Below are 24,726 nucleotides of genomic sequence, written 5' to 3' on the forward strand. Positions count from 1 at the left end.
GGCACTGTGGGCGGGACCTGGGGCCTGTGGGCGGTGCCGAGGCGATGTGGGCGGGGCCTGGGGCCTGTGTGAGCGGAGCCTGTGTGGGCGGGCCCTTGGGCCTGTGTGGGCGGTGCCGGGGCGCGGTGGGCGGGTCTATTTGGGGGGCGCTGTGGGCGGGGACTATTTGGGCGGCGCTGGGGCGCTGTGGGCGGCTCCTGGGGTTGTGTGGGCGGCGCCGGACGCTGTGGGCAGGGCCTGTGTGGGCGGCACCGGAGCGCGGTGGGCGGGGTCTATGTGGGCGGTGCCGGGTTGCTGTGGGCGGCGGCGGGTTGCTGTGGGCGGCGGGGCCTGGGGCCTGTGTGGGTGGGGCCTGTGTGGGCGTTGCCGGGGCGCTGAGGGCGGGACTAGGCGGAACCAGGTGGGGAATGTGATTGGGCGGGGCGATGTGACGTGTGAGGGGCTCGGTGAGACGGAGGGGGCGGGGCGAGGCGATGTGACGTGTGAGGGGCTCGGTGACACGGAGGGGGGGGGGCTCTGTGACGGGTAGGCGGGGTCTGTGAGGGCGGGCCCGGGCGCCAAGGAGGAGAGGGGGCGGCACCCTACGCCTGGCCGATGGTCACCTCAGCTCCCGGTGATGCGGGAGGTGCAGTCGCCCAAGGCCCAGGTAAGAGGCCTCTTGGACGGAGCGACCCCGCGCCCGCAGTCTGTTCGCTCGCCCGGTGCAGCGCCGAGCGCCGGCCTCCGGGGCCGCTCGCCCAAGCCAGGCCCGAAGCAGCCACCCCTCACTGGGGGACAGGTCCCCGCCCCGTCCACCCCACACCCACACACACACACTGACCCTCACTGGGGGAGGCGTCACACACACACACCCTCACTGGGGGGACGGGTCATCCACACACACACTGACCCTCACTAGGGGACAGGTCACACACACTGACCCTCACTGGGGGACGGTTAATCCACACACTGACCCTCGCTAGGGGACAGGTCACACACACTGACCCTCACTAGGGGACAGGTCACACACTCTGACTCTCACTGGGGGACGGGTCATCCACACACTGATTATCACTAGGGGACAGGTCACACACACTGACCCTCACTTGGGGGGGGGGGGGCTGTCCACATATGCACACTGACCCTCACTGGGGGACGGGTCATCCACACACACACACTGACCCTCACTAGGGGACAGGTCACACACACTGACCCTCACTTGGGGGGATGTCATCCACACACTCACACACACTGACCCTCACTAGGGGACGGGTCATCCACACACTCACACACACTGACCCTCACTAGGGGACGAGTCGTTCACACACACTGATCCTCACTGGGGGATGGGTCGTCCACACATACATTCACACACACACTGATCCTCACTGGGGACTGGTCCCACACACACTGACCCACTGACCGACAGTGACAAAAGCTTTTCACTGTACCTCGGCACACGTGTCAATAAACTGAACTGAACTCACTGGGGGACTGGTCCCCCGCCCCCCCCCCACACACACACACATACACACACACTGACCCTCATTGGGGGACAGGTCCTACACACACTGACCCTGACTGAGGGACAGGTCACACACACACCGACCCTTTGCGTAGCAAAGTTTGCAGTCATGCATTTTGGTAGTAGGAATAAAGACGTAAACTATTTTCTAAATGATTAGAAGATTTGGAAATTGGAGGTGCAAAAGGACTTGTGAGTGCTGGTGGAGGATTCCCAAAAGATTAATTTGTAAGTTGAATCGGTAGTGAGGAAGGCAAATGCAATGTTTGCATTCATTTTGAGAGGACTAGAATAGGACTATAGAAGAACAGGGATGTAATGATGAGGCATTATAAGGCATATTTGGAGTATTGTGAGTAGTTTTGGGCCCCAAATCTGAGGAAGGGTGTGATGGCGTTGGAGAGGGTCCAGAGGACGTTTACAAGAATGATCCTAGGGATGATTGGGCTAATGTATGATGACTGTTGGACAGCATTGGACCTGTACTTGCTGAAGTTGAGAAGGATGAGGGTAGACTTCATTGAAGCTTACTGAATTGTGAAAGGCATGGATCGACTGTTTTGTGGATAGGATGTTTCCACGAGTGGGAAAGTCTAGGACCAGAGGGCACAGCTGCAGAATGAAATGATGTACCTTTAGAAAGGTAAGGAGGAATTTTTTTAGTTAGAAGGTGGTGAATCTGTGGAATTCATTTTTACAGACCGCTGTGTAGGCCAAGTCAATGGGTATTTTTAAGGCAGATATTGACAGATTCTTGATTAGTAAGGTTGTCAAGGGTTATGAGGGGATGACAGGCGAATGGGGTTGAGAGGGTAAGGTGATCAGCCATGATTGAATGGGGGAGTAGACGTGATGGGCCAAATGGCCCAATTCTGCTCCTATGACATGATCTTATGACTCTCACTGGTAGATGGCCCCCCCACAAACTGACCCTCACGGGGGGGGGGGGGGGGATGGGTCCGACACACACACACACACGCTGACCCTCACTGGGTGACGGGTCACACACACTAACCCTCACTGGGGGATGGGTCACACACACACTAACCCTCACTGGGGGATGGGTCACACACACACTAACCCTCACTGGGGGATGGGTCACACACACACACACACACACACACACACTGACCCTCACTGGCTGACGGGTCACACACACACACTGACCCTCACTGGGGGAGGCGGGGAGACACACGCACGCACGCACGCGCGCGCGCACACACACACACCCCACCCCCACCCCCTCTCACTTGGGGGATGGGTCCCACACATACTGACCCTCACTGGGGGGTGAGTCCTATGTGTACTGATTGCCATCATAGTCAAGTTCTGGAATTCTATATAGAAAGAATTAATGTGCAGAAAAATTTGGGGTACAAGTCCATCACTCCCTGACAGGATGATAGGGTAATGAAGAAGGCATTTGGAATGGTTACCTTTATAGGTTGAGGCAACATGTATAAGTGTTGGAATATCATGTAGCAATTGTGCTAAATATTAGTTAGATTGAATATTCTTAACAATTCTGGTCGCCACATTACAGGGAGGATGTGGCGGCGAGAGAGAGTGCAGAAGAGATTCACCAGGATGTTGCATGGAATAGAGGGCTGTGGTTATGAGAGATTGGATAGATTGAGCTTATTCTCATTGGAATGTGGGGGGCTGAGATTTATAAAATTATGAGGACCACAGATAGGATAGATAGAGCTGTTTACTCAGGGCAGAGGAGCCTAGAACTAGAGGGCTCAGGTTTGAGGTGATAATGAGATAGATCTGAGGAAAGTTCCTACACAGGGTGGTGGTGGCCCTTTGATGCACCACCTGCTGAAATGCCCTGTGGAGACCCTGGCGCTGGGCACCCACTGATTCCTCTTCGTCTACGGCAATTTACTTCTTTAAAGAATTCCAATCATTGGCCAGACATGATTTTACTCACTGTACCATATTGATGCTGGTCACACGATGCTTGTTAACAAAGTGACCTGTTGTTTCCCATGTTCCACTTCCCCTTCTCTTTTGAATAAAGTTGTTATATTTGCTATCTCCCAATGTAACGGGACCTTTGCCAAATCTAGGGAATTACGTAAAACTAATCAATCGCCTCTGTCACTGGCCTCTTACTTGCCCATCCGGGGATGGAGTGCGTCACGATGTGAGATGTCAGCGGACAGTTCGCTCAGTGCCGCTGCCCCAATGACTGGCATTTCCCGCCGTTCCTCCCTTCTAATTCCCAAAGGACAATCGTTTCTGGAATGTTACTTATATCCTCTGTAGTGAAGACTGATACAAAATGCATGTTTAATTCATCTACTATCTCCGTGTTTCCCATCATTAATTGCCCTGACACTCTGAAAAATGATCACTCCATGAAGGTGTATGTTAGTCAACTGTGGAACGTCCAGCCCTTGCTGTATGTTCTGTTGGAGGGAGTTGACCCACTCTGTAGGACGTTGAGCCGGTGGCAGAGTGGACACGGAGAATGGAGCATCGGTCTGTTGCAGTGAACTTGGCCTTGCTTGTCCTGTGATTCTGTGATGTAAAGGGACATTGTACAGTATCTGGGCTTTATGCTGTAGATAGACACAAAATGTTGGAGTAACTCAGTGGGACAGACAGCATTTCTGGATAGAAGGAATGGATGATTTTTCTGGTGGAGACCCTTCTTCAGACTGGACCCAAAATGTCACCCATTCCTTCTATCCAGAGACAGTTTCAAACTTTAACTATGGTAATAACAATTGAGATTAATAGTTAATCCAAGCACGATGCCAGCCCCCCTCGCCACTCGAGCACAATATTCCATCAGTCCCACATCCACATCCACAAGAACACAGCATAGTTAAGTGTCGGAAGGAACTGCAGATGCTGGTTTAAACCAAAGATAGACACAAAATGCTGGATTAACGCCTGTCCCGCTGAGTTACTCCAGCATTTTGTCTATCTTCAGTTTAAACCAGCATCTGCAGTTCCTTTCTACACTTAACTATGCTGTGTTCTTGTGGATGACTGGGACTGATGGAATATTGTGATCGAGTGGTGAGGGAGGCTGGCATTGTGCTTGGATTAACTATTAATCTCAATTGCTTTTACCATAGTTAACCTTTGAAACTGTTGTAATTTTTCATTAATTCCCTCGATTTATTGGAAATAAATAACATTTATATTGTGATTTAAAAAAAAAAAATTCATGACCATTGCCTGGCAGATGGGAAAGGTTGTGGACTTTGCTGGTCTGTAATCAGATGGTAAATGATCTCCACATTCTGACAGAGGCATCCATCTAAATATAAAACCCTGAGCAGCCAAAGGAGGTTCAGCGTCACTTGTGGAATCCAACCTCGTCTCTGCTGAGAGGCACCCGCTTCAATAATGTGCTGCGTCCATTCACTGGAGGACAGACCAGACTTGCTGTAAGTACGAGGCGTGGACTAATATCTGTTACATTGCTGGTGCCTTGACCACTCGAACCTTGGATAAACATGACGTAGAGGATATCTGCTGTATTATTAAGTTAGTTAAAAGTCAGCCTGTGTCTATTGAGGTTGTGACGAGATTTGTGCTTGGTCATTTGAGCTTCATTTGAGGCACAACAGGAGCACAGAGCAGGGGCAGCATTGGAAATGTTTACTGCATGAAGCCCTGTTTGCGATTTAGACTGGGGTCATTTCTGAGCTAATTTTAGTTTTCGGGAAGCTGTTTGAAGAGAGTTATTGTTGGTAAACTGAGAGTAGTAACCAGTTGCAAGTCTTGAAACCCTTTTGCTGATCAGCAGAGTGAGTTGCAACACAGGCAGATAAGACGGTATTCATTGAACTTATCGGTTCCCTCAGAAAACACCCCAAAACGCTTCAACTACATCATGTTGTTATCCTGTCCACTCAGGCAACTGTTCGCGTGGCTGCATTTGGCCATCGTGGGTTCAAGATTCCTTCCAGAGACTTGGAGCCATGTTTAAGCGGCTCTCAATGTGGGAGGGGCAATACTGAGGGGGGCGCAGCACTGAGGTTAGAACGGGCAACAGAACACTGATAGATGGGAGTTAATGCTGATACATGTGAGGTGGTACGCTTGGGAAACACTAATATGGGGTTGACAGAGGCACAGCTGGTGGGGGCCGATGGAGGATTGAGGATTAGTAGGATGTTGGCTCAAAGATACGTACCAGGATGTTGATAAGCAGGTAAAGAACACATTTGTATAGTTTGCCTTCTTTAGACTATAAAAGCTGGAGGTTATGGTGCAATTTTATCAAACAGCAGGCCAAGTGGGCCCAAACCACTCTGCATTGGTGCAGCACCCTCTCCTCCCCCACTCCCCCCCTCGCCCCCTCCCTCCTACCCCTCCCTCCTACCCCTCCCTCCCCTCGACCCCCTCCTGCTCCCCCTCCCCTTGCCCCCGTCCCTCCACCCTCCCTCCTCCCTCCCTCCCTCCCCCACCCTCCCCCTCCCTCCTCCCTCCCTCCCCCTCCCTCCTCCCTCCCTCCCCCTCCCTCCTCCCTCCCTCCCCCTCCCTCCTCCCTCCCTCCCCCTCCCTCCCTCCCCCTCCCTCCCTCCACCCTCACCATTCCCTCCCCCCTCGCACCCCCCTCCCCCGTCCCCTCCCCGTCCCTCCCCTTCCCCGTCCTTCCCTCCCTCCCTCCCTCCCTCTCCCCTCCCTCCCTCCCTCCCTCCCTCCCTCCCTCCCTCCCTCCCTCCCTCCCTCCCTCCCTCCCTCCCTCCCTCCCTCCCTCCCTCCCTCCCTCCCTCCCTCCCTCCCTCCCTCCCGCTCTCCCTCTCTCCCCCTCCCTCTCCCTCTCCCGCCCCACCTCCCTAGGGTTGCCTCTCCTGCATTGGTGCAGCTCCCCCCCACTCCCCTCCTCCCTCCCCTCCCCTCTTCCCTCCCTCCTCCCCCCCTCCCACCACTCCTCCCTCCTCCCCCCTCCCACCACTCCTCCCTCCTCCCCCCCTCCCACCACTCCTCCCTCCCTCCCACCACTCCTCCCTCCCTCCCTCCCCTCCTCCCCCCCTCCCTCCCTCCCCTCCTCCCCCCCTCCCTCCCTCCCCTCCTCCCCCCCTCCCTCCCTCCCCTCCTCCCCCCCCCTCCCTCCCCTCCTCCCCCCCTCCCTCCCTCCCCTCTCCCTCCCTCCCCTCCTCCCCCCTCCCTCCCTCCCCTCCTCCCCCCTCCACTCCCTCCCTCCCTCCCCTCCTCCCCCTCCCTCCCTCCCCCCTCCCTCCCTCCTCTCCCTCCCCTCCCTCCTCCCCCTCCCTTCCCCCTCCCTTCCTCCCTCCCCTCCTCCCCCTCCCTCCCCTCTTCCCCCTCCCTCCCCTCCTCCCCCCCTCCCTCCCCTCCTCCCCCCCTCCCCATCTTCTCCCTCCCCCTCCACCATTCCTTCCTCCACCCCTCCCTCCCCTTCCCCCTCGCCCCCTCCCTCCCCTACACCTCCCTCTCTCTCCCCTCCTCCACCCCCTCCCACCCCCTCCCCTCTCCCTCCTCCACCCCCTCCTCCCTCCCCCTCCTCCCTCCCCCTTCTCCCTCCCCCTCCTCCCTCCCCCTCCTCCCTCCCCCCCTCGCCCTTCCCCTACCCCTCCTTTCCCCCTCCCCCTCCCTCCCTTCCCCCTCCCTCTCCCCACCCCCCACCCCCCCCCTCCCGGGAGCAACCCGTGATTACCGTAGCAATCCGCCTCCCGGCCCGGCACATTATTCCCTTTATCACGTGTCTGTACACTGAATGGCGAGATTGTAATCTTGTTCATAAGTCATAGGAGCAGAATTAGGCCATTTGGCCCATCGAGTCTACCCCACCATTCAATCATGGCTGATCTATCTTTCCCTCTCAACCCCATTCTCCTGCCTTCTTCCTGCCTCCTGCCTTCTTCCCGTAGCCTTTGACCCCCATGACGTAGCCATGCATTGATTTTCCGCTGACTGGATAGCACATAGAAACATAGAAAATAGGTGCAGGAGTAGGCCATTCACCCATTCAATATGGCTGATCATCCAACTCAGTATCCCGTACCTCTCCATACCCCCTGATCCCTTTAGCCACAAGGGCCACATCTAACTCCCTCTTAAATATAGCCAATGAACTGGCCTCAACTACCTTCTGTGGCAGAGAATTCCACAGATTCACCACTCTCTGTGTGAAAAAAAACTTTCTCATCTCGAAGACTTCCCCCTTATCCTTAAACTGTGACCCCTTGTTTTGGACTTCCCCAACATCGGGAACAATCTTCCTGCATCTAGACTGTCCAACCCCTTAAGAATTTTGTAAGTTTCTGTAAGATCCCCCCTCAATCTTCTCAATCACGCGACAAAAGCTTTTCACTGCACCTCGGCACACGTGACAATAAACTACACTCAACTCAAGAGGATAAGATGGTCGTGTTAGTTCACTATTTGCCGGAGATTGGACCCTGCTTTCACTATCGATGTTTACCCCCTCCGGGGTGCGGCAAGCTTTAAAAGTGGTGAATCGTCAAAGAATACCCCTTCCTGAGGAGAAGGAAACTTTCAGTATCGTTCTTCAAAATATCACTGGCGGTGCCAGGCTTGGCAGTGCACTGGATGTAGCGTTGCTTATGGATAAAAATGATCATCCCATTTATTTTGAGGAGCCAGTGGTCATCAGAGTCCAAGCGGGGGGGGGGGCGGGGGGGGGGGGGGGGGGGTGGGGGGGGGGGAGAAGAGAGTCGAGTCCTGTCCCGTCCAAATGCGGGGAAGTTCAGTGGTAGACGGCGGCCACTCTCCCACTGTTGCTGAGCCGCTGGAGTCTGGGCGGTGTGGGGACAATAGACAATAGGTGCAGGAGTAGGCCATTCAGCCCTTCGAGCCAGCACCGCCATTCAATGCGATCATGGCTGATCACTCTCAATCAGTACCCCGTTCCTGCCTTCTCCCCATATCCCCTCACTCCGCTATCCTTAAGAGCTCTATCCAGCTCTCTCTTGAAAGCATCCAACGAACTGGCCTCCACTGCCTTCTGAGGCAGAGAATTCCACAACTTCACCATCCTCTGACTGAAAAGGTTCTTCCTCATCTCCATTCTAAATGGCCTACCCCTTATTCTTAAACTGTGGCCCCTTGTTCTGGACTCCCCCAACATTGGGAACATGTTATCTGCCTCTAATGTGTCCAATCCCCTAATTATCTTATATGTTTCAATAAGATCCCCCCTCATCCTTCTAAATTCCAGTGTATACAAGCCCAATCGCTCCAGCCTTTCAACATACGACAGTCCCGCCATTCCGGGAATTAACCTAGTGAACCTACGCTGCACGCCCTCCATTGCAAGACTATCCTTCCTCAAATTTGGAGACCAAAACTGCACACAGTACTCCAGGTGCGGTCTCACCAGGGCCCGGTACAACTGTAGAAGGACCTCTTTGCTCCTATACTCAACTTCTCTTGTTACGAAGGCCAACATTCCATTGGCTTTCTTCACTGCCTGCTGTACCTGCATGCTTCCTTTCATTGACTGATGCACTAGGACACCCAGATCTCGTTGAACTCCCCCTCCTCCTAACTTGACACCATTCAGATAATAATCTGCCTTTCTATTCTTACTTCCAAAGTGAATAACCTCACACTTATCTACATTAAACTGCATCTGCCATGTATCCGCCCACTCACACAACCTGTCCAAGTCACCCTGCAGCCTTATTGCATCTTCCTCACAATTCACACTACCCCCCAACTTAGTATCATCTGCAAATTTGCTAATGGTACTTTTAATCCCTTCGTCTAAGTCATTAATGTATATCGTAAATAGCTGGGGTCCCAGCACCGAACCTTGCGGTACCCCACTGGTCACTGCCTGCCATTCCGAAAGGGACCCATTTATCCCCACTCTTTGCTTTCTGTCTGTCAACCAATTTTCTATCCATGTCAGTACCCTACCCCCAATACCATGTGCCCTAATTTTGCCCACTAATCTCCTATGTGGGACCTTGTCGAAGGCTTTCTGAAAGTCGAGGTACACCACATCCACTGACTCTCCCTTGTCCCTGAGCCGGCCGGGGAGAGGAGGGGGGATGGGGGAGCCGAGGGCAGGCCCAGGCCTCGGCCTCCACCTCCACAAACAGCCGGCCTCACCGCCGCTGCTGCTGCTGCCGCCTTCCCCTTGGCCCACCTCAGGCTTGCGGTTACCCGGTCATGGCTAGGCCCAGGCTCTGGCTGCTTCCCCCCGGCACCAGGCCTGGCTCTCCTTCCCCCAAGAAACAGGCGGCCGAGCCCTGCTCAACAGGCCCCAACTGTGCACGAGCGGACGCATTTGTTCTGCGCACGCGGGGATGCGACGGCCATCTTACGTAAGTACCAGACCAACGGAACCTCAACTGTGCATGCGCGTTTTTAAAAAACTTTAAAATGTGAATAACAAAAGATATAACACCAATTTCAATAAAACTTCTTCATAGGACCACGGGACCACGGTGAGTAAGGTGGGCCTAAAATTGTCGCGCTGTCGTGTATCGTTTTGGCTGTAGTTCAGGAACAAGTGAACAAACGAGAGTTTTAGTTTATAGATTATTATGCCACAGCTGGAGTACGAGAGCATGTGTGGTCACTGCATTATAGAAAGGAGGTGATTGCCCAGGACTGGCTGCAGGGGAGCATCAAATGATGTTTCTTGTGAGTGTGACTCAGTTATGAGGGCAGACTGGAGAGGCTGGATTGGTTTCTCTGGGGGCGGAGACCAAGGGGGACCTGATAGAGGTGTACAGAATGATGTGGGGGATTGATAGTGGAAATCTATTCCCCAGAGCAGTGGTGTCCAAAATTAGAGGGCAACATGTTGATGAGCAGTCATGATCACAAGGAATGGCGGTGCTGGCTCGAAGGGCCAAATGGCCCCCTCCAACACCTATTTTCTATGTTTCTATATTAACAGCCTAGTGCAAGGGTTAAGAGGTTTAGAAGGGATCTGAGAAAGAACTACTTCTCTCAGAGGGACATTGGAATGTATTTTCCTTTCACTTTGATCATGCAATCAGCACGCCGTGTCAGTGCTGACTATGATGCCAAATTAAACTATGCCCATCGTCCTATACATCGTCTGTAACTCCCCAATCCCCACCTATGCGTGTGACTGCCTCAAAGCCTCTTAAACTTTGCTGCTGTCTCTGCTTCCACCACTTCTCCTGCCAGACATCCACCATTTTCTATACGTTAAAAATAAACTTGCATCACACGTGCCCTTTCAACATTTCCCCTCTGACCGTAAAGCTATGCCCTCCAGTATTTGACATTTACATCCTGGAAAAAGATTCTGACCATCTACTCTATTTATGCCTCTCATAATTTTCTGTACCTTTTTTTTGGTCTCCCCACAGCCTCCGACGCTCGAGAGAAAACAAGCCAAGTTTGCCCAAACTTTTATTTTAGCTCATACTCGTTAATCAAGGCAGCATTCTTGTAAATCTCCTCTGCATCCCCTCCAAAGTTTCCACATCCTTCCTGTAATGGAGCAAACAGAAGTGCACACAATTCTCCAAATGTGGCCTAACCAAAGCTTTCTACAGTTGCAACATGACTTCCTGACTCCCATAATCCAGCTGTTGTTTATCTCGACCTGGACAACACCATTTCATCTTATCAGATATTGTTTGCACTGCAATGCAGTCACGTGAGGCTGGCAATCTGCTTCTAGGCTTTTGCACTCTCCAGTTCCATCACGCCTGTCCTATAGTGACCAGAACTGCACACAGTGTTTCAGGTGTGGTTTAACCAATGTTTTATAAAGTTGAAACATGACATCCCTGCTGTTAGATTCTATCCCAGGCTGATGAAAGACTCACCCACATTTCTTCACCACCTATTCTTCTAGCTGCTAGCTTCAGGGATCTGTGGGTGTATCACAAGGTCCCTCTGATCATCACTCCCTAGGGGTCTGCAGTTTACTCTGGATGTCCTCCCTTCTTTGACCTTCCAAGCTGCACCACTTTGCACCTGTCAGGATAAAAATGTTATCTGCCACACTCCTCTCAACTTTCAGCTGACAAATATCATGCTATAGCCTCCCTACCTACAGCACACACATTTTTGTGTCATTTAAAAAACTTACTAAATCACATAGCAAGGGTCCAGCACTGTAATTGTAGGTACATCACTGGTCACAGGCATCCAGTCAGACATGCAACCTCCACTACCACCCACTGCCTCCTATCAGTAAGCCAATTTTGGATCCAATTTGCCAGCTTGCCCTGGCAACTTAGTAAGGCGGTATCTCCCCACGAACAGAGCCTTGCTGACTATTCCTAATCAATCCCGTATGTAAAAGAATGCTATCCCTTAGTATTTTGCCCAATGATTTCCATACCCTGCAATTTTGTCTTCTCCCTGCATCCCTTAACTGAAGAGGCCACAATTGCTGCCTTCCAGTCACGTGATCCCCTCACTTGTAGTCAGCATCTTTGCAACACTCCCCTGCCTTGCCTGCTGTAGCAGACTGATATATTGCATCAGACACTGGGATTTGTTCACTTTTATGCTCTCTGACTTGTAACAACATATCTTTCTTAATGCCTAGGTGATGCAGAATATCACTGCCCCTCTCCCTGACCCCCCCCCCCCCCCCAACAGGTCTCTCTCTTTAGTCAATACAGACAATATTTATTTATGACACCTCCCACATCTGCTGGCTACACCAACTTTGATCCTCACTCTTTCCTTGTTTACCCTCTTGTTCTGATTAAGCTTATAAAATGCCTTGGATTCTCCATAACCTTGCCTGCCGGTGAAATCGTATGACCCTTCTTTACCCTCTTAATTACTTTAAATACCTCTTCGGATCGTTCACCTTGTCGTGGTGAAGAGGCTTGAGTGCCCCCATGATTCTGAGAGCGATGCCTTCGGAAGCACTAGCTTGTGGTAGGGCCACCCGTGGCGGTAAGGTCAAGGATGAGGGTCCAGGCTAAGAACGATCCAACCTACAAGACCTCAATGGCGGACCAGGCGGACAAAGTTATCTTGAACTCAACGGCTGAGAAGGCGGATGAAGGCTGCAACAGATCAATCAGCTCCAATTGTCTTGGCTCCCTTGCTATTGGAATTAGTTGATTGGTTTGTGAAGGACCGTGTGCTTCTTGGAGTGCAACATCAAGGACATGTTAAACAAACACACGCACAGGCGTCTTCGTTCTGTGAGCAGCACAAAACCTCACTCAAGACGTTCGGCGATGGGGGAAGGGCGATGGGAGCAGGCTACGTGATGACTGGAAGCTTCTCGTCAAGAACCGGCACGGAAGCGGTGAATGCTTGATTCAATCGCTCAACTTTGGACATAAGCCACCTGAGGGTTCATAAAATCAACGGAACGTAGACCATCATCCTCGACTTCGAGGGATAGCCACGACGACTTTAAATACTGTCCTACACACTCTACTCCATAATATTCTCCCCTGTTCTCAATCGCCTATACCTGCCACATGCTTCCATTTTTCTTCAATCAAACCCTTGATATCTCTTGTCATCCATAGTTCCCCAATCTTGTCATCCAGGGTTCCCTAATCTTGCCACCCAGTCCTTTCTCCCTTACAGAACATGTTGGCCCTGAGCTCTCACCATTCCATTTGTTGGATGCTAACCTATTTACAAGCAGCTATTCCCGGTCTGTTGCTGCCAAGTCCTGTCCTACCACTGTCGATGTTAACTTGCATTATTTTATTCCTTAACTATCCTAAAACTCTCAGAAATATGATCACCCTCCCCCGCATGCTCCCGCGCTGACACTTCCACACTTGCCTGGCCCCATCTCCCAGGCAAAGTCCAATGAAGCCACGTTTTGAGCATTATTATCTACATCTGCTGGCTGTACTGTACAGAATCCAGCCCATCTAAACCTCTTGCACCAAGGCAATGTCGGTCAATAATGAGGGTTAAAATTCCCTCTCTACTATAACTCTATTGCTCCTCCACCTATCTGTGATCCAAATGTGCAGTTGATGAAAATGAAGTGGGTGGATGAATGCGCCTGAGTGTTGCTGGGAGTGTGGTCGGTGCTCGGGGAGGGAGGGGGGGGGGTGAGAGGTTGGTGCCCGGGGGGGAGGTTGGTGCCCAGGGGAGCTGTGAGTGGGGGACGTCAGTGCACGGGATTGAGGTTGATGCCCGGGAGGGACGTTGGTGCTCAGGAGAGCGGAGCCTCTCATGCCAGATCTCATGAAACAGTCGGAACTTGTTCCAGCTCAAAGGTAGAGCAGATTAGACAATAGACAATAGGTACAGGAGGAGGCCCTTCGGACATTCGAGCCAGCACCGCCATTCAATGTGATCATGGCTTATCCTTCTCAATCAGTACCCCGTTCCTGCCTTCTCCCCATACCCCCTGACTCCGCTATCCTTAAGAGCTCTATCTAGCTCTCTCTTGAATGCATTCAGAGAATTGGCCTCCACTGCCTTCTGAGGCAGAGAATTCCACAGATTCACAACTCTGACTGAAAAAGTTTTTCCTCATCTCCGTTCTAAATGGCCTACCCTTTATTCTTAAACTGTGGCCCCTTGTTCTGGCCTTCCCCAACATTGGGAACATGTTTCCTGCCTCTAACGTGTCCAACCTCTTAATAGTCTTATACGTTTCGATAAGATCTCCTCTCATCCTTCTAAGGATTGTGGATGGTGTGACACGATCTCAGATCCCTCCACATTTATTCTAACAAGGCTCTTTGCAAACATTGTGTCGAAAGATGTATTAAAATTAGTTCGTACCACCCACAGCATTGCTATTGATTGCCACAGACAGTTTGCAGAATGGTTATTGGATCACCCTCTAGATTCATTTGTGTCAATTTTCAACAGATATTTGTTCAACTAATGCCATCTTTTTATCAAAATACTTTGTATTTGTACAACCCCTTCCCTGTCTTCAAATCCCAGTGAGCTTTAAAACCATTTGGCTTGTTTTGAATGGAGCATCGTGATGGACAAATGGGCAATGCGATCGAGAAAGGTCCCGCAGACATGGAAGATAACCGAGTTGTTTAGAATTTTTGGTTGAGAGGGAATTGTTGGTCAAGATATTTCCTTGAGTCATCTTTGAACTTAGAACTTCACAGCAATCTCAAATGCTTTCATTATATTCATGTTTTAAAATGGCACTGAAATGCTGGATGCAACAATAATTCACTAGTTGTTGAGGTGTCTCTCTGGACTGTAGGAAACACCAGATTATTTCCTTGCCCTCACACCAATACCCATAGTGATGGATGTACTCTCTCCCTGGTGAACTCAGAGCCATGAGCAGTAGATAAATGTTGTCCAGGATTATGCTGAAAATGCAGGGTTACGCATTCATTAAACTTGAGGCAGAAGATTCACTGACAATGAATGCAGAGAGGAATCAGAAATCGGAGGTGCAAAGGGACTTGGGAGTGCTGGTGCAGGATTCCCAAAAGGTTAATTTGCAAGTTGAATCTGTGGTAAGGGAGGCAAATGCAATGTTATCATTTATTTCAATAGGACTAAAATATAAAAACAGGGATGTAATGCTGAGGCTTTATAAGGCACTGGTCGGACCGTGTCTGGAGTATTATGAGCAGTTTTGGGCCCCATGTCTGAGGATGAATGTGCTGGCATTGGAGAGGGTCCAGAGAAGGTTTAGGAGAATGATCCCGGGGATGATTGGGTTAATATAGGATGAGCGACAGTCTCAGAATAAAAGGACATGCCTTTAGAAAGGAAATGAAGAGGAATTTCTTTCATCAGTGGGTGGTGAATCTGTGGAAATCATTGCCACAGACGGCTGTGGAGGCCACGTCATTGTATATTTTTAAGGCAGAGATTGACAGATACTTGATTAGTAAGGGTTCTGGGAAGAAGGCAGGAGAATGGGGTTGAGAGGGAAAGATAGATCAGCCATGATTGAAGGGCAGAGTAGACTTGATTGGTCAAAAGGCCTAATTCTGCTTCTATGACTAATGTAATTTTAAACATATGAATCATAATACATGGGATGATATTGATATTGCCTAAGTCAAACCCTAAGTTGCAACATTGTGGAAACTGCAGGTTCCGTGTTATTCGGCCTTTGCACAATGAGCTGGATATCTGAGCCGTTCCCATTTCCCCTCGTCTCCATCCTGGATGATCCCACAGTTTCCGACTTCCCTCTCATCCAATCCTGGACACTAGACCTCAGACCCTGAACACCCGGCCAATCGTGGCACACCTGGCACAGTGCCCTATAATGCAACAATGTAGAGAGGAAATGTTTATTAATGAAAACCCCACCAACACGATTAAATGGCATTTTTAACAAGTAAGGAAGTCTTTCTGTAATCTTAACAGTTGTACCCAGTAATTAATACTGTATACCAATTAACTTTTGCAAATTACTGCAATTAATACATTTGTGATTTGTCCACAACCTGGTTGCAATTTTTAAGAACATCGATAGTTTGGATAGGTCTGAAGAAGGGTCTCGACCCGAAACGTCACCCATTCCTTCTCTCCCGAGATGCTGCCTGACCTGCTGAGTTACTCCAGCATTTTGTGAATAAATACCTTCGATTTGTACCAGCATCGGAAGTTATTTTCTTATACTACTTGGATAGGTCTCTGTGCATAAGCGGACAACATGTGCTTTATTGAACTAAGCAGGTTCAATAACTACCATTTGAATTCTCACATCTGAAATACATTAAGGTTCACGGTGTACATTTGTAACAGACATAAATATCCAAGGATGTAAGTTAAATCACATGATTACACAGCATGGATGTGATGTGGCATTACACGCAGGGTGCTTTGATTGCCCAACACTGCTTATCCCAGTGTAATGCAACATCATAGAGAGAGAGGTTTGCACATTGAAAGCACTCTTATCTGGCTCAGAACGAGTCAAAACTCGCCTCAACTAATGAAGTAATATTGACGTAAACACAAAAGCCAAGAAATAATTGAACAGACGTCATCAACAGTGAGAGAGTTGCAAGCTTGCCAAATGCTGTCTTCACTGCCCTCAGTGTCGCCACTTTCAAGGAACTATGTATCTGCACTCATAGATCCTTCTGTTCGACAACACTTTCCAGGACCCTGTAAGTACTGCATTTCTTTGAATTAAACTCCATCTGCCATTCCTCGGCCCAACCCTGGTGATTATGCTCCCATTGTAATCATAGATAACCTTCTTCACTGACAACGATATCAGCTTCAACCCTGGTTTTAACAGACTAGTGAACGGACCTCTCATAAACTAAGGGTGTAATCCTGATCCCCAACCTACCTCATTGCAGCCCTTGCAGCTTTTTTTAATCTACACAAGTTTCTCTGATACTGTAGCTATAAAGCTGTAACACTACATTCTGCACTGTGGTATTTTGTCACTAGAAGGTGGTTACCATTGGCTTCCACTGAACCTGGTGCTGGACAATAGATCAAGAGATTCTGAGAGGTAGTAGGAAGCAGGAGAGCAACGAACACGGGGACAGAGCTACAAAATAAGAGGCAATTATTTAAAACTGAGATATGTAGAAATGTCCTCTCTGAGGATGGTGAATCCTGGAGTTCTCTGCACCCGAGGATGGTAAATCTCTGGAGTTCTCTGCTCCCAAGGGTGGTGAATCTCTGGAATTCTCTGCTCCCAAGCATGGCGGAGGCTGGATCATGAATTCAGAGTGGATTTGGATAAATATTTCAAAGATTGAGGATTTGACGGTGATGGAGAATAAGCGAGTTCGGTATCTCGACCGCACTTGCGCAGGTCATAAGTCACCTGTGCTAAACATTCACGCCGGCTGAGCTGCTGGGTGTATACACACCTGCGTTTCATCCGTATTTACCAGTTTTGCTTCTTCGAGGTAAGAAAATACTGCTTTCATAACTATTAATTAGGTGTATTTATGGTTAATTTGTAAAAAATACGATGATTTTGTAGGTTTTATTGCTTTATGCTTCGGTGAGTGAGCGAGATCATGACGATTTTCTTTTGCATTGTAACTTGTACCGGAGCTGCTCCTCAAGCGGGAATACGTCACACTTCCCAAACCATGAGTTATTCTTGGTTTTCTCAATGGTTCTTGGATTGTCAATGATGCAAAAAAAAATCAAACGTTTGAAGGAATTAATTGCTGCTTTGTGCCAACGGTGGCTACAGTCCGGAATGTCAATGGATGACCACTATAAACTTGAAGCTGCTGTTCGTGCAACGATTAGACAGCTGCAGTTGTCAGCATCCAGCAGAGTGGTTTGTCTGATCAAACCCTCCCTATAATATCACCCAGAAACACATCACTCCTGTAGACACAAAATGCTGGAGTAACTTGCCGGGACAGGTAGCATCTCTGGAGAGAAGGAATGGCTGATGTTTCAGGTCGAGACCCTTTGTGGAAATACACCTAATTAATAGTTTTGAAATCAGTATTTTCTTACCTCAAAGAAGCAAAACTGGAAAATACGGATGAAACGCAGGTCTATATACACGCAGCAGCTCAGACGGTGAGAATGTTTAGCACAAGTGACCTATGACCTGCACATGCGTGGTCGAGATACCGAACTCGCTTATTGGCATAGGAGAGGAGTTGAGGCCAACGTGGATTGGTTGTGATCACATTGAATGTTGGGACAGGTTCATGTGGCCGCCTCTTGCGCCTGGTTTCTTGTGTTGTTGTGACAGGATCTTGGAGATTACGGGCGCAACCTTCAATCGAGCATGATAGATGAATACTAAAAGATGGCAGGATGTCTTTTCATATCAGGAGTCGTGTAGAAGAAGATAGAATCGATGTTGGAATTGTTAAGAGTGAACACAACTTGAGTATTGCATATAGTTCTGGTCCCATATTACAGAGAAGGTGTGGTTACATTGGAGAGAGTGCAGAGGAGATTTAAATGTTGCCAAGGTTATAGTTTGGTGAACAATTGGATAGGTTGGATTTGTTTTCTTTGCAACAGTTGAAGGTGAGAGGGAACATTTGAGGTGTATAAAAATTATGAGGATAAGTAGGGTAAATAGGAAGTTCTTTCTCTAGAGCAGGCAGGATAAAAATCAAGGGAGGTAGAGTAAGTTAGTAGTTTGATTAGAGAGGAGATGAGGCTTTTTCCATTGAGAGCTTAGGTTAGTTTATTATTGTAATGTGTACTGAGGTACAGTGAAAAGCTTTTGTTTGCGTGCTATCCAGTCAAAGAAAAGATATATATGAATACAATCAAGTGCACAGGTAAAGAGTAAAGAGAGGGTGATGAGGCTCTGGAACTCGGGTCTGAAGGGCAGGAGAGCACTGTATTTGGCTGCGTGACTGAAGAGCGGTGACCGAAGGCTGCAAGGTGTGACGAGGTGGGCAGCAGGTTCTCAACGGGCAAGACCAACTGGAGGAGGGGAGGCTGAAGTTGAAACAGGGGAGGCTGTTAGGTCTGCTCTGCCATCCTACATCGTGGTTGAGCTGCCATCAGTGCTTTCCTCGTGTAACCAGATCCCTCCAATATCCAGGAGTCCGTTGATCAGTGTGGAACAGTCCGTGACCGAGCTCCAAAGTGCTCCAGAGCTGAGAACACCAAAGGTCCACCTTTCTTTGGATGAAGAACTTGTTCCTCACTTCAGTCCTGAATGGCCAGTTGGTAACCCTGCTTCCAGGCTCCACAACTTGAGAATGTTTCCTCTCCTTATCTGCCAGGTCAAGCCCAGGACTTTCAGTGGAGTTTGCCTCGTGATGAACGGGATGGGAAGCTGTGTTGTAAATACTGTCGGAGTCAATGAGCTTACTCCATGGTCGACATTTAACTGTAATATTCCAAGGAGAAAGAGACCGGAGGCGCTGCTAATTTCACACAGTTAATCCCCTCCCCAGAATGATATTGGGGGGGGGGGGGGGGGGGGCTGGGATGGATCACATTGTCAACGTTATGGCTTCCCTCAGATTGAAAGTCTTCCACAAGAGATAGAACAGTAAAGTGGAAGGTAGGTTATCTCTGCATTAAGCCGTACTTTGAAGCTCTCTTCATGGTTGTAGAGGGGTGACATGGAATTTTGCATCAGTTCCATGCGGGGCGAGGTGGAACCACAGCCATACTGACTGGTCAGCAGGTGATGTCTGTGCCTTGATGTGTGTGTGAGGATCTCCCTTTCAATGGGTGTGCTTTCTGAAGCTCGGCTGGAGACAAATGGTTAACCATGGGTTCAATCAGCTTTCCATCTGCTGTCTCATTTTAAATCCAGTTTAATTGGATTATTAATTTAATGGGGCTTAATGGTTGTTGGTTAAATAATCCACAGACTGTTTACAACTGCAAGGGTCAGGGGATTGTTGGTAAATTATCATTGGAAAGTAAGTCATGCTTTTTCAATTTCCATCCCATTCAGGGAGAAGTACTGGACTTAGAGTCATGGAGTCAAACAGTGTGGAAACAGGCCCTTTGGTCCAACTCGCCCACACTGGCCAACAATGTCCCAGTTACACCAGTCCCACCTGTCTGAGCTTGGTCCATATCCCTCCAAACCTGTCCTATCCATGTACCTATCTGTTTCTTAAATGATGGGATAGTCCCAGCCTCAACTACCTCCTCCGACAGCTTGTTCCATACACCCACCACCCTTCGTGTGAAAAAGTTACCCTTCGGATTCCTATTAAATCTTTTCCCCTTCACCTTGAAACTATGTCCTCTGGTCCTCGATTCCCCTACTCTGGGCAAAAGACTGTGCATCTACTTGATCTATTCCTCTCATGATTTTGCACACCTCTATAAGATCTCCCCTCATTCTCCTGTGTTCAATGGAATAGAGACCCAGCCTACTCAACCTCTCCCTTTAGCTCACGCACTCTAGTCCTGGCAACATCCTTGCAAATCTTTTCTTAACCCTTTCAAGCATGACAATATATTTCCTATAATATGGTGTCCAGAATTGATCATAATATTCTAAATGCGGTCTCACCAACGTCTTATACAACTGCAACATGACCTCCCAACCTCTATACTCAGTACTCTGACTGATAAAGGCCAGTGCCAAAAGCCTTTTTGACCACCTTATCGACCTGCGACTCGCCCTTCAAGGAACCATGCACCCATGTTGTCCTAGATCCCTCTGCTCTACAACACTCCCCAGAGGTCTACCATTTACTGTGTATGTCCTGCTCTTGTTCGACGTCCCAAAATGCAACACCCCACATTTCTCTGTATTAAATTCCATCAATCATTCCTCCGCCCACCTGGCCAATTGATCCAGATCCTGCTGCAATCATTCACAACCATCTTCACTATCTGCAAAACCACTAACTTTTGTATCATCAGCAAACTTGCTAATCTTATAGTAATAATAATCCTTTATTCGTCCCACAACGGGGAAATTTGCAGGGTTACAGCAGCAAAGTGGATAGCAAAAATAAATAAGCATTTATTAAAAAATAAAATAACGGTAATTATCTTTATACACTGGTCCGCTGGGAGCAGTGCTGGTTGTGCAGTCTGACCGCAGCAGGAAGGAAGGACCTTCGATATGTCTCCTTCACACACTTGGGGTGAAGAAGTCAGTCTCTGAAGGAATCTCGTCCTCTATGTTCTCATCCAAATCATTGACGTAGATGACAAACAGTAATGGGCCCAGCACCGAACCCTGAGGCACACCACTAGTCACAGGCTGCCAGTCCGAGAAGTAACCTTCCACCATCACCCTCTGTTTCCTTCCATGGAGCCAATTTGCTATCCATTCAGCTATCTCTGCTTGGATCCGATGTGATCTAACCTTCCAGAGCAGCCTACCTTGCGGACCTTGTTGAATGCTTCACTGAAGTTCATGTACACAACATCTACAGCTCTGCCCTCACCAACCTTTTTGGTCGCGTCTTCAAAAAAATCAATCAGATTTGTGAGACACGACCTCCCACGTACAAAACCATGCTGACTATCCCAAATCAGCCCTTACCCAGCCAAATGCCTGTATAACCTATCCCTCAGAATACTCTCCAGTAACTTACCAACTAAAGATGTTATGCTCACCGGCCTATAGTTCCCAGCATTTTCCCTACAGCCCTTCTTGAAAAGAGGCACAACATTTGCCACCCTCCAGTCTTCCGGCACCTCTCCTGTATTTTAAGATGACTCGTAAATTTCAACCAGGGCTCCCGCAATTTCCCCTCTAGTGTGCTGTATTTCTCTGCTCCTGCTTCCCCCTGCTCCTGTCCTGTCTGTCTTGGCCCATATATTGAGGTTTGTTTGCCTGAGAATTCTCTGCCTCAGAAGGCAACGGAGGCCAATTCTCTGAATGCATTCAAGAGAGAGCTAGATAGAGCTCTTAAGGATAGCGGAGTCAGGGGGTATGGGGAGAAGGCAGGAACGGGGTACTGATTGAGAATGATCAGCCATGATCACATTGAATGGTGGTGCTGGCTCGAAGGGCCGAATGACCTACTCCTGCACCTATTGTCTATTGTTTCTCAGTTTTGCAGTTATTGCTGCAGTGGAATGTCAGGTGTAGAATTTGTTCTGAGGATGATGGATGTGTGTGGAGAGGACAGTGTTTTCAGAGGCCACTGTAGGGGTTGCCTAGCCCCCAACCCAGGAAAGTAATTCCCTCTATGAGATGCTGGTGCACAGAGCTCTGCCAACATGACACGTCAATAAACCACACACAATGGCGAGGTTGTGGTGTGAACTCAGGGCTACAGGCTCACACCAGGCCACAGGTCCCAGCATTGCAGCTTGCAAACTCACTGTCATTCCTCTCCTTGATCTACCCACAACTTGATGCCTCAATTCTTCAATCTTACATTATTGAGTTTTTAAGCTGTCTAGACTGTTTTAAAGACGAGTGGCTTTTGAGATTTCTAAGAAGCTAATGTTTTTAGTGAAGCGGGAAGATTAGAGAAGCTGGATGTGTTCTTGAGAACAGAGAAGGTTAATAAACAAATAAGGGTCTTTATGGGTAGCTGGGATTTGACTGGACATTGAGTGAGGAACTGTTTCTGGTGGCAGGAGGCTTGGTGAGTAGACTGAAGGCCATTGGCAAAATCCAGAAGGTAGATGCAGCTATCTCAAGAAATATCTGCACCTGCCTCTGGCTGGTTAAGCAAACTGTGCAGGGGTTAGTTTAACTTGGTATCATCGTCAGTACAGATGTTGAGAGCCAAAGGGCTGTTCCTGTGCTGTATGGTTCTATATTCTAACTCCAGCAGGGCATTTCCCCCTCTTCTTATTCAAAGTTTTACCTATGGCCTTTTGTGCAGAACATATTGTCACAGTTACAGAGAAAGGGCAACTTTTTTTTTAAAGTGCAAAGTCTATAACAAGGTAGATTGGAAGATTGAGACTTAATCCTTAGAATATCAGAGGTGCGTTCAAGTGTCTGATACCAACAAGAAAGAACCTATTCTTGAATCTGGTGGTTTGTACTTTCAAGCTTTTGTATTTTCTGCCCGACCAAAGAGGGATGAAGAAGGATATGAGTGTGAGTGGTCCTTGATTATGTCGGCTGCTTTCCCGAGGCAGCTTGAAGCATAGATGGAGTATCAATAGGGGAATGGCTGGTTTTGTGATGGACTGGACTGTGTGCATAACTCTGCAATTTCTGGTGGTCTTGGGCAGAGCAGTTGCCAAACCAAGTTGTGATGTGTCCAAATAGAGGCGTCTGTAGAAATTGTAATTGGAGACGTGCCGAATTTCCTAGCTTTCTGAGGAAGTAAAGGCATAGGTGTGCTTTCTTGCACAAAGCGTCTGTGTGGTTGGACCACGACAGATTGTTTGTGATATTTGGACCAAGGAACTTGAAGCTCTCGACCATTTCCACTCAGCACATTGATGCTGCCTGGGGCCTGTGTGCACCAACCCATTTCCTAAAATCAATGACTGGATCTTGCTGACATTGAGGGAGAGCTTGGTGTCTTGGCACCATTCTACCAAGCCCTCCACCTTCAATAAGCTTTGTAATTTTCCTTCACCCTCTCATTGTCAGTAGTAGTTTAATGAGGAGTGGATTATGGTGGAGTCAGTGATTACCGCAAAGCCTATTTCCCCAATGAGTGTACTCTGGAGAATGAGGAGTTTCAAAATATGCATCAGCTCTCTATGGAAGACGAACAACAAACAGTGAGGTGTGCTCTGACACACATATAAGCATTTTATTACATGACACGCACATGTAACTAACTCAGTTACACATGTGCATACAAATTGGGTGCAGCAGTGAGGGGCTTTGATCAGAATGTGCTCCCTGAGGGGGATTCAGTGGGAACTTGCAAAAGGACGTCCATGTTCAAAATGGTGGCTGACCTCCGTGGTGATGTGTGATTGGTGATGAGCAGTAAATACTGTCCTTGCATTGGTGTCTGTACCCAAAAGTGAATTTAAAAGAAAGGAATTAGATAAATACTATGAAAAGGACAATAATGTAAAGCATTGGTTGGAGCTCTTGCTACAGATAAGTTGGATCAAATGGCTGCCATTATCATAACATGACGACATTACAGTAACTTGAAATTTTTGTTTAAACCAACACTTTTTGTTGATTCACCAGTTATAAGATGGGAGTTATGCTCTAACATAGTTACAATTTAGGGCAACGTTTCAGTAAAAAGACTTCAATCCCCTAAAATATGACACTGATTTTTCACAATAGTGAGCCTACATCAACAACTGTTGGTGCAGGAGAAACCCCTGAAAATCAATGACAACTCTGTTTATTAATCGTACCCATGCAAATTACAATATTGTTTCTCATACCTATTAAAAAATGATTTAAAAATTATTTGCTGATGTTTTTTTCACAAGGGGATTTTGAGTTGTGGGCAAATTGTTGAATTGGTACAGTCCATCTGTAATGATCGGGTGAGGGCAGAATCATGTCCTTGAGGAGCAAGTGTTGCTCAACTCAGTGGACCTGCTATTCATAGTACACTAATCGAATGAAGAGTATTGTGTGTTTCCAAACCCACACATATTTCTGCTACTTTATCAGATAGTTGCAACTGTCGCACAATAATATTCTTACTTTAATAAAATTGCCTTAATCCAGTTGAGATCTCACTTCAGTTTATCTACAGGTTGATTAATATAACTAATCTTTTTTTAGAATCACAAATCAGATCTTGAGAGAGTGGATGGACAGGTTTGTTCACTCATCTTTGGACTAAGATGACAACAATTGGTTGGAAGAAGTGATTATGACTCAGCGCGAGCTCAGACAAGGAAGATCACATTATTTCTTCCGGAAAGCTCTTTAAAACAACAGCCGAACGACTGATTTTCCTGAATGTGTGTGCTTCAATATTCATGGTACATGGAACCTTGGATGCAGTTTGAAAATTGAGCCAATATGTCGAAAGGTGAGT

The 24,726-nt window shown here is 48.4% G+C and overlaps 1 protein-coding gene across 2 annotated transcripts in view; it reads left to right on the top strand.

The window, feature by feature from the left end:
- The first annotated feature begins 530 nt into the window (after nt 1–530).
- LOC144601834 (6-phosphofructo-2-kinase/fructose-2,6-bisphosphatase 4-like) overlaps nt 531–24,726 on the top strand; it is a 61,456-nt gene continuing 37,260 nt past the window's right edge. The window contains exons 1-3 of one of the 2 annotated variants that reach the window (XM_078414306.1): nt 602–646; nt 4,775–4,914; nt 24,468–24,720. In XM_078414306.1, coding sequence (XP_078270432.1) covers nt 24,711–24,720 — 10 coding nt within the window. In that variant the 5' untranslated portion in view covers nt 602–646; nt 4,775–4,914; nt 24,468–24,710. Of the gene's footprint in view, nt 647–4,774; nt 4,915–24,467; nt 24,721–24,726 lie in introns of both variants that reach the window. The other variant, XM_078414305.1, reaches the window with a different exon arrangement.

The sequence above is a fragment of the Rhinoraja longicauda genome, chromosome 17 (assembly GCF_053455715.1).
Source record: "Rhinoraja longicauda isolate Sanriku21f chromosome 17, sRhiLon1.1, whole genome shotgun sequence".
NCBI classification, from domain to species: Eukaryota; Metazoa; Chordata; class Chondrichthyes; order Rajiformes; family Arhynchobatidae; genus Rhinoraja; species Rhinoraja longicauda.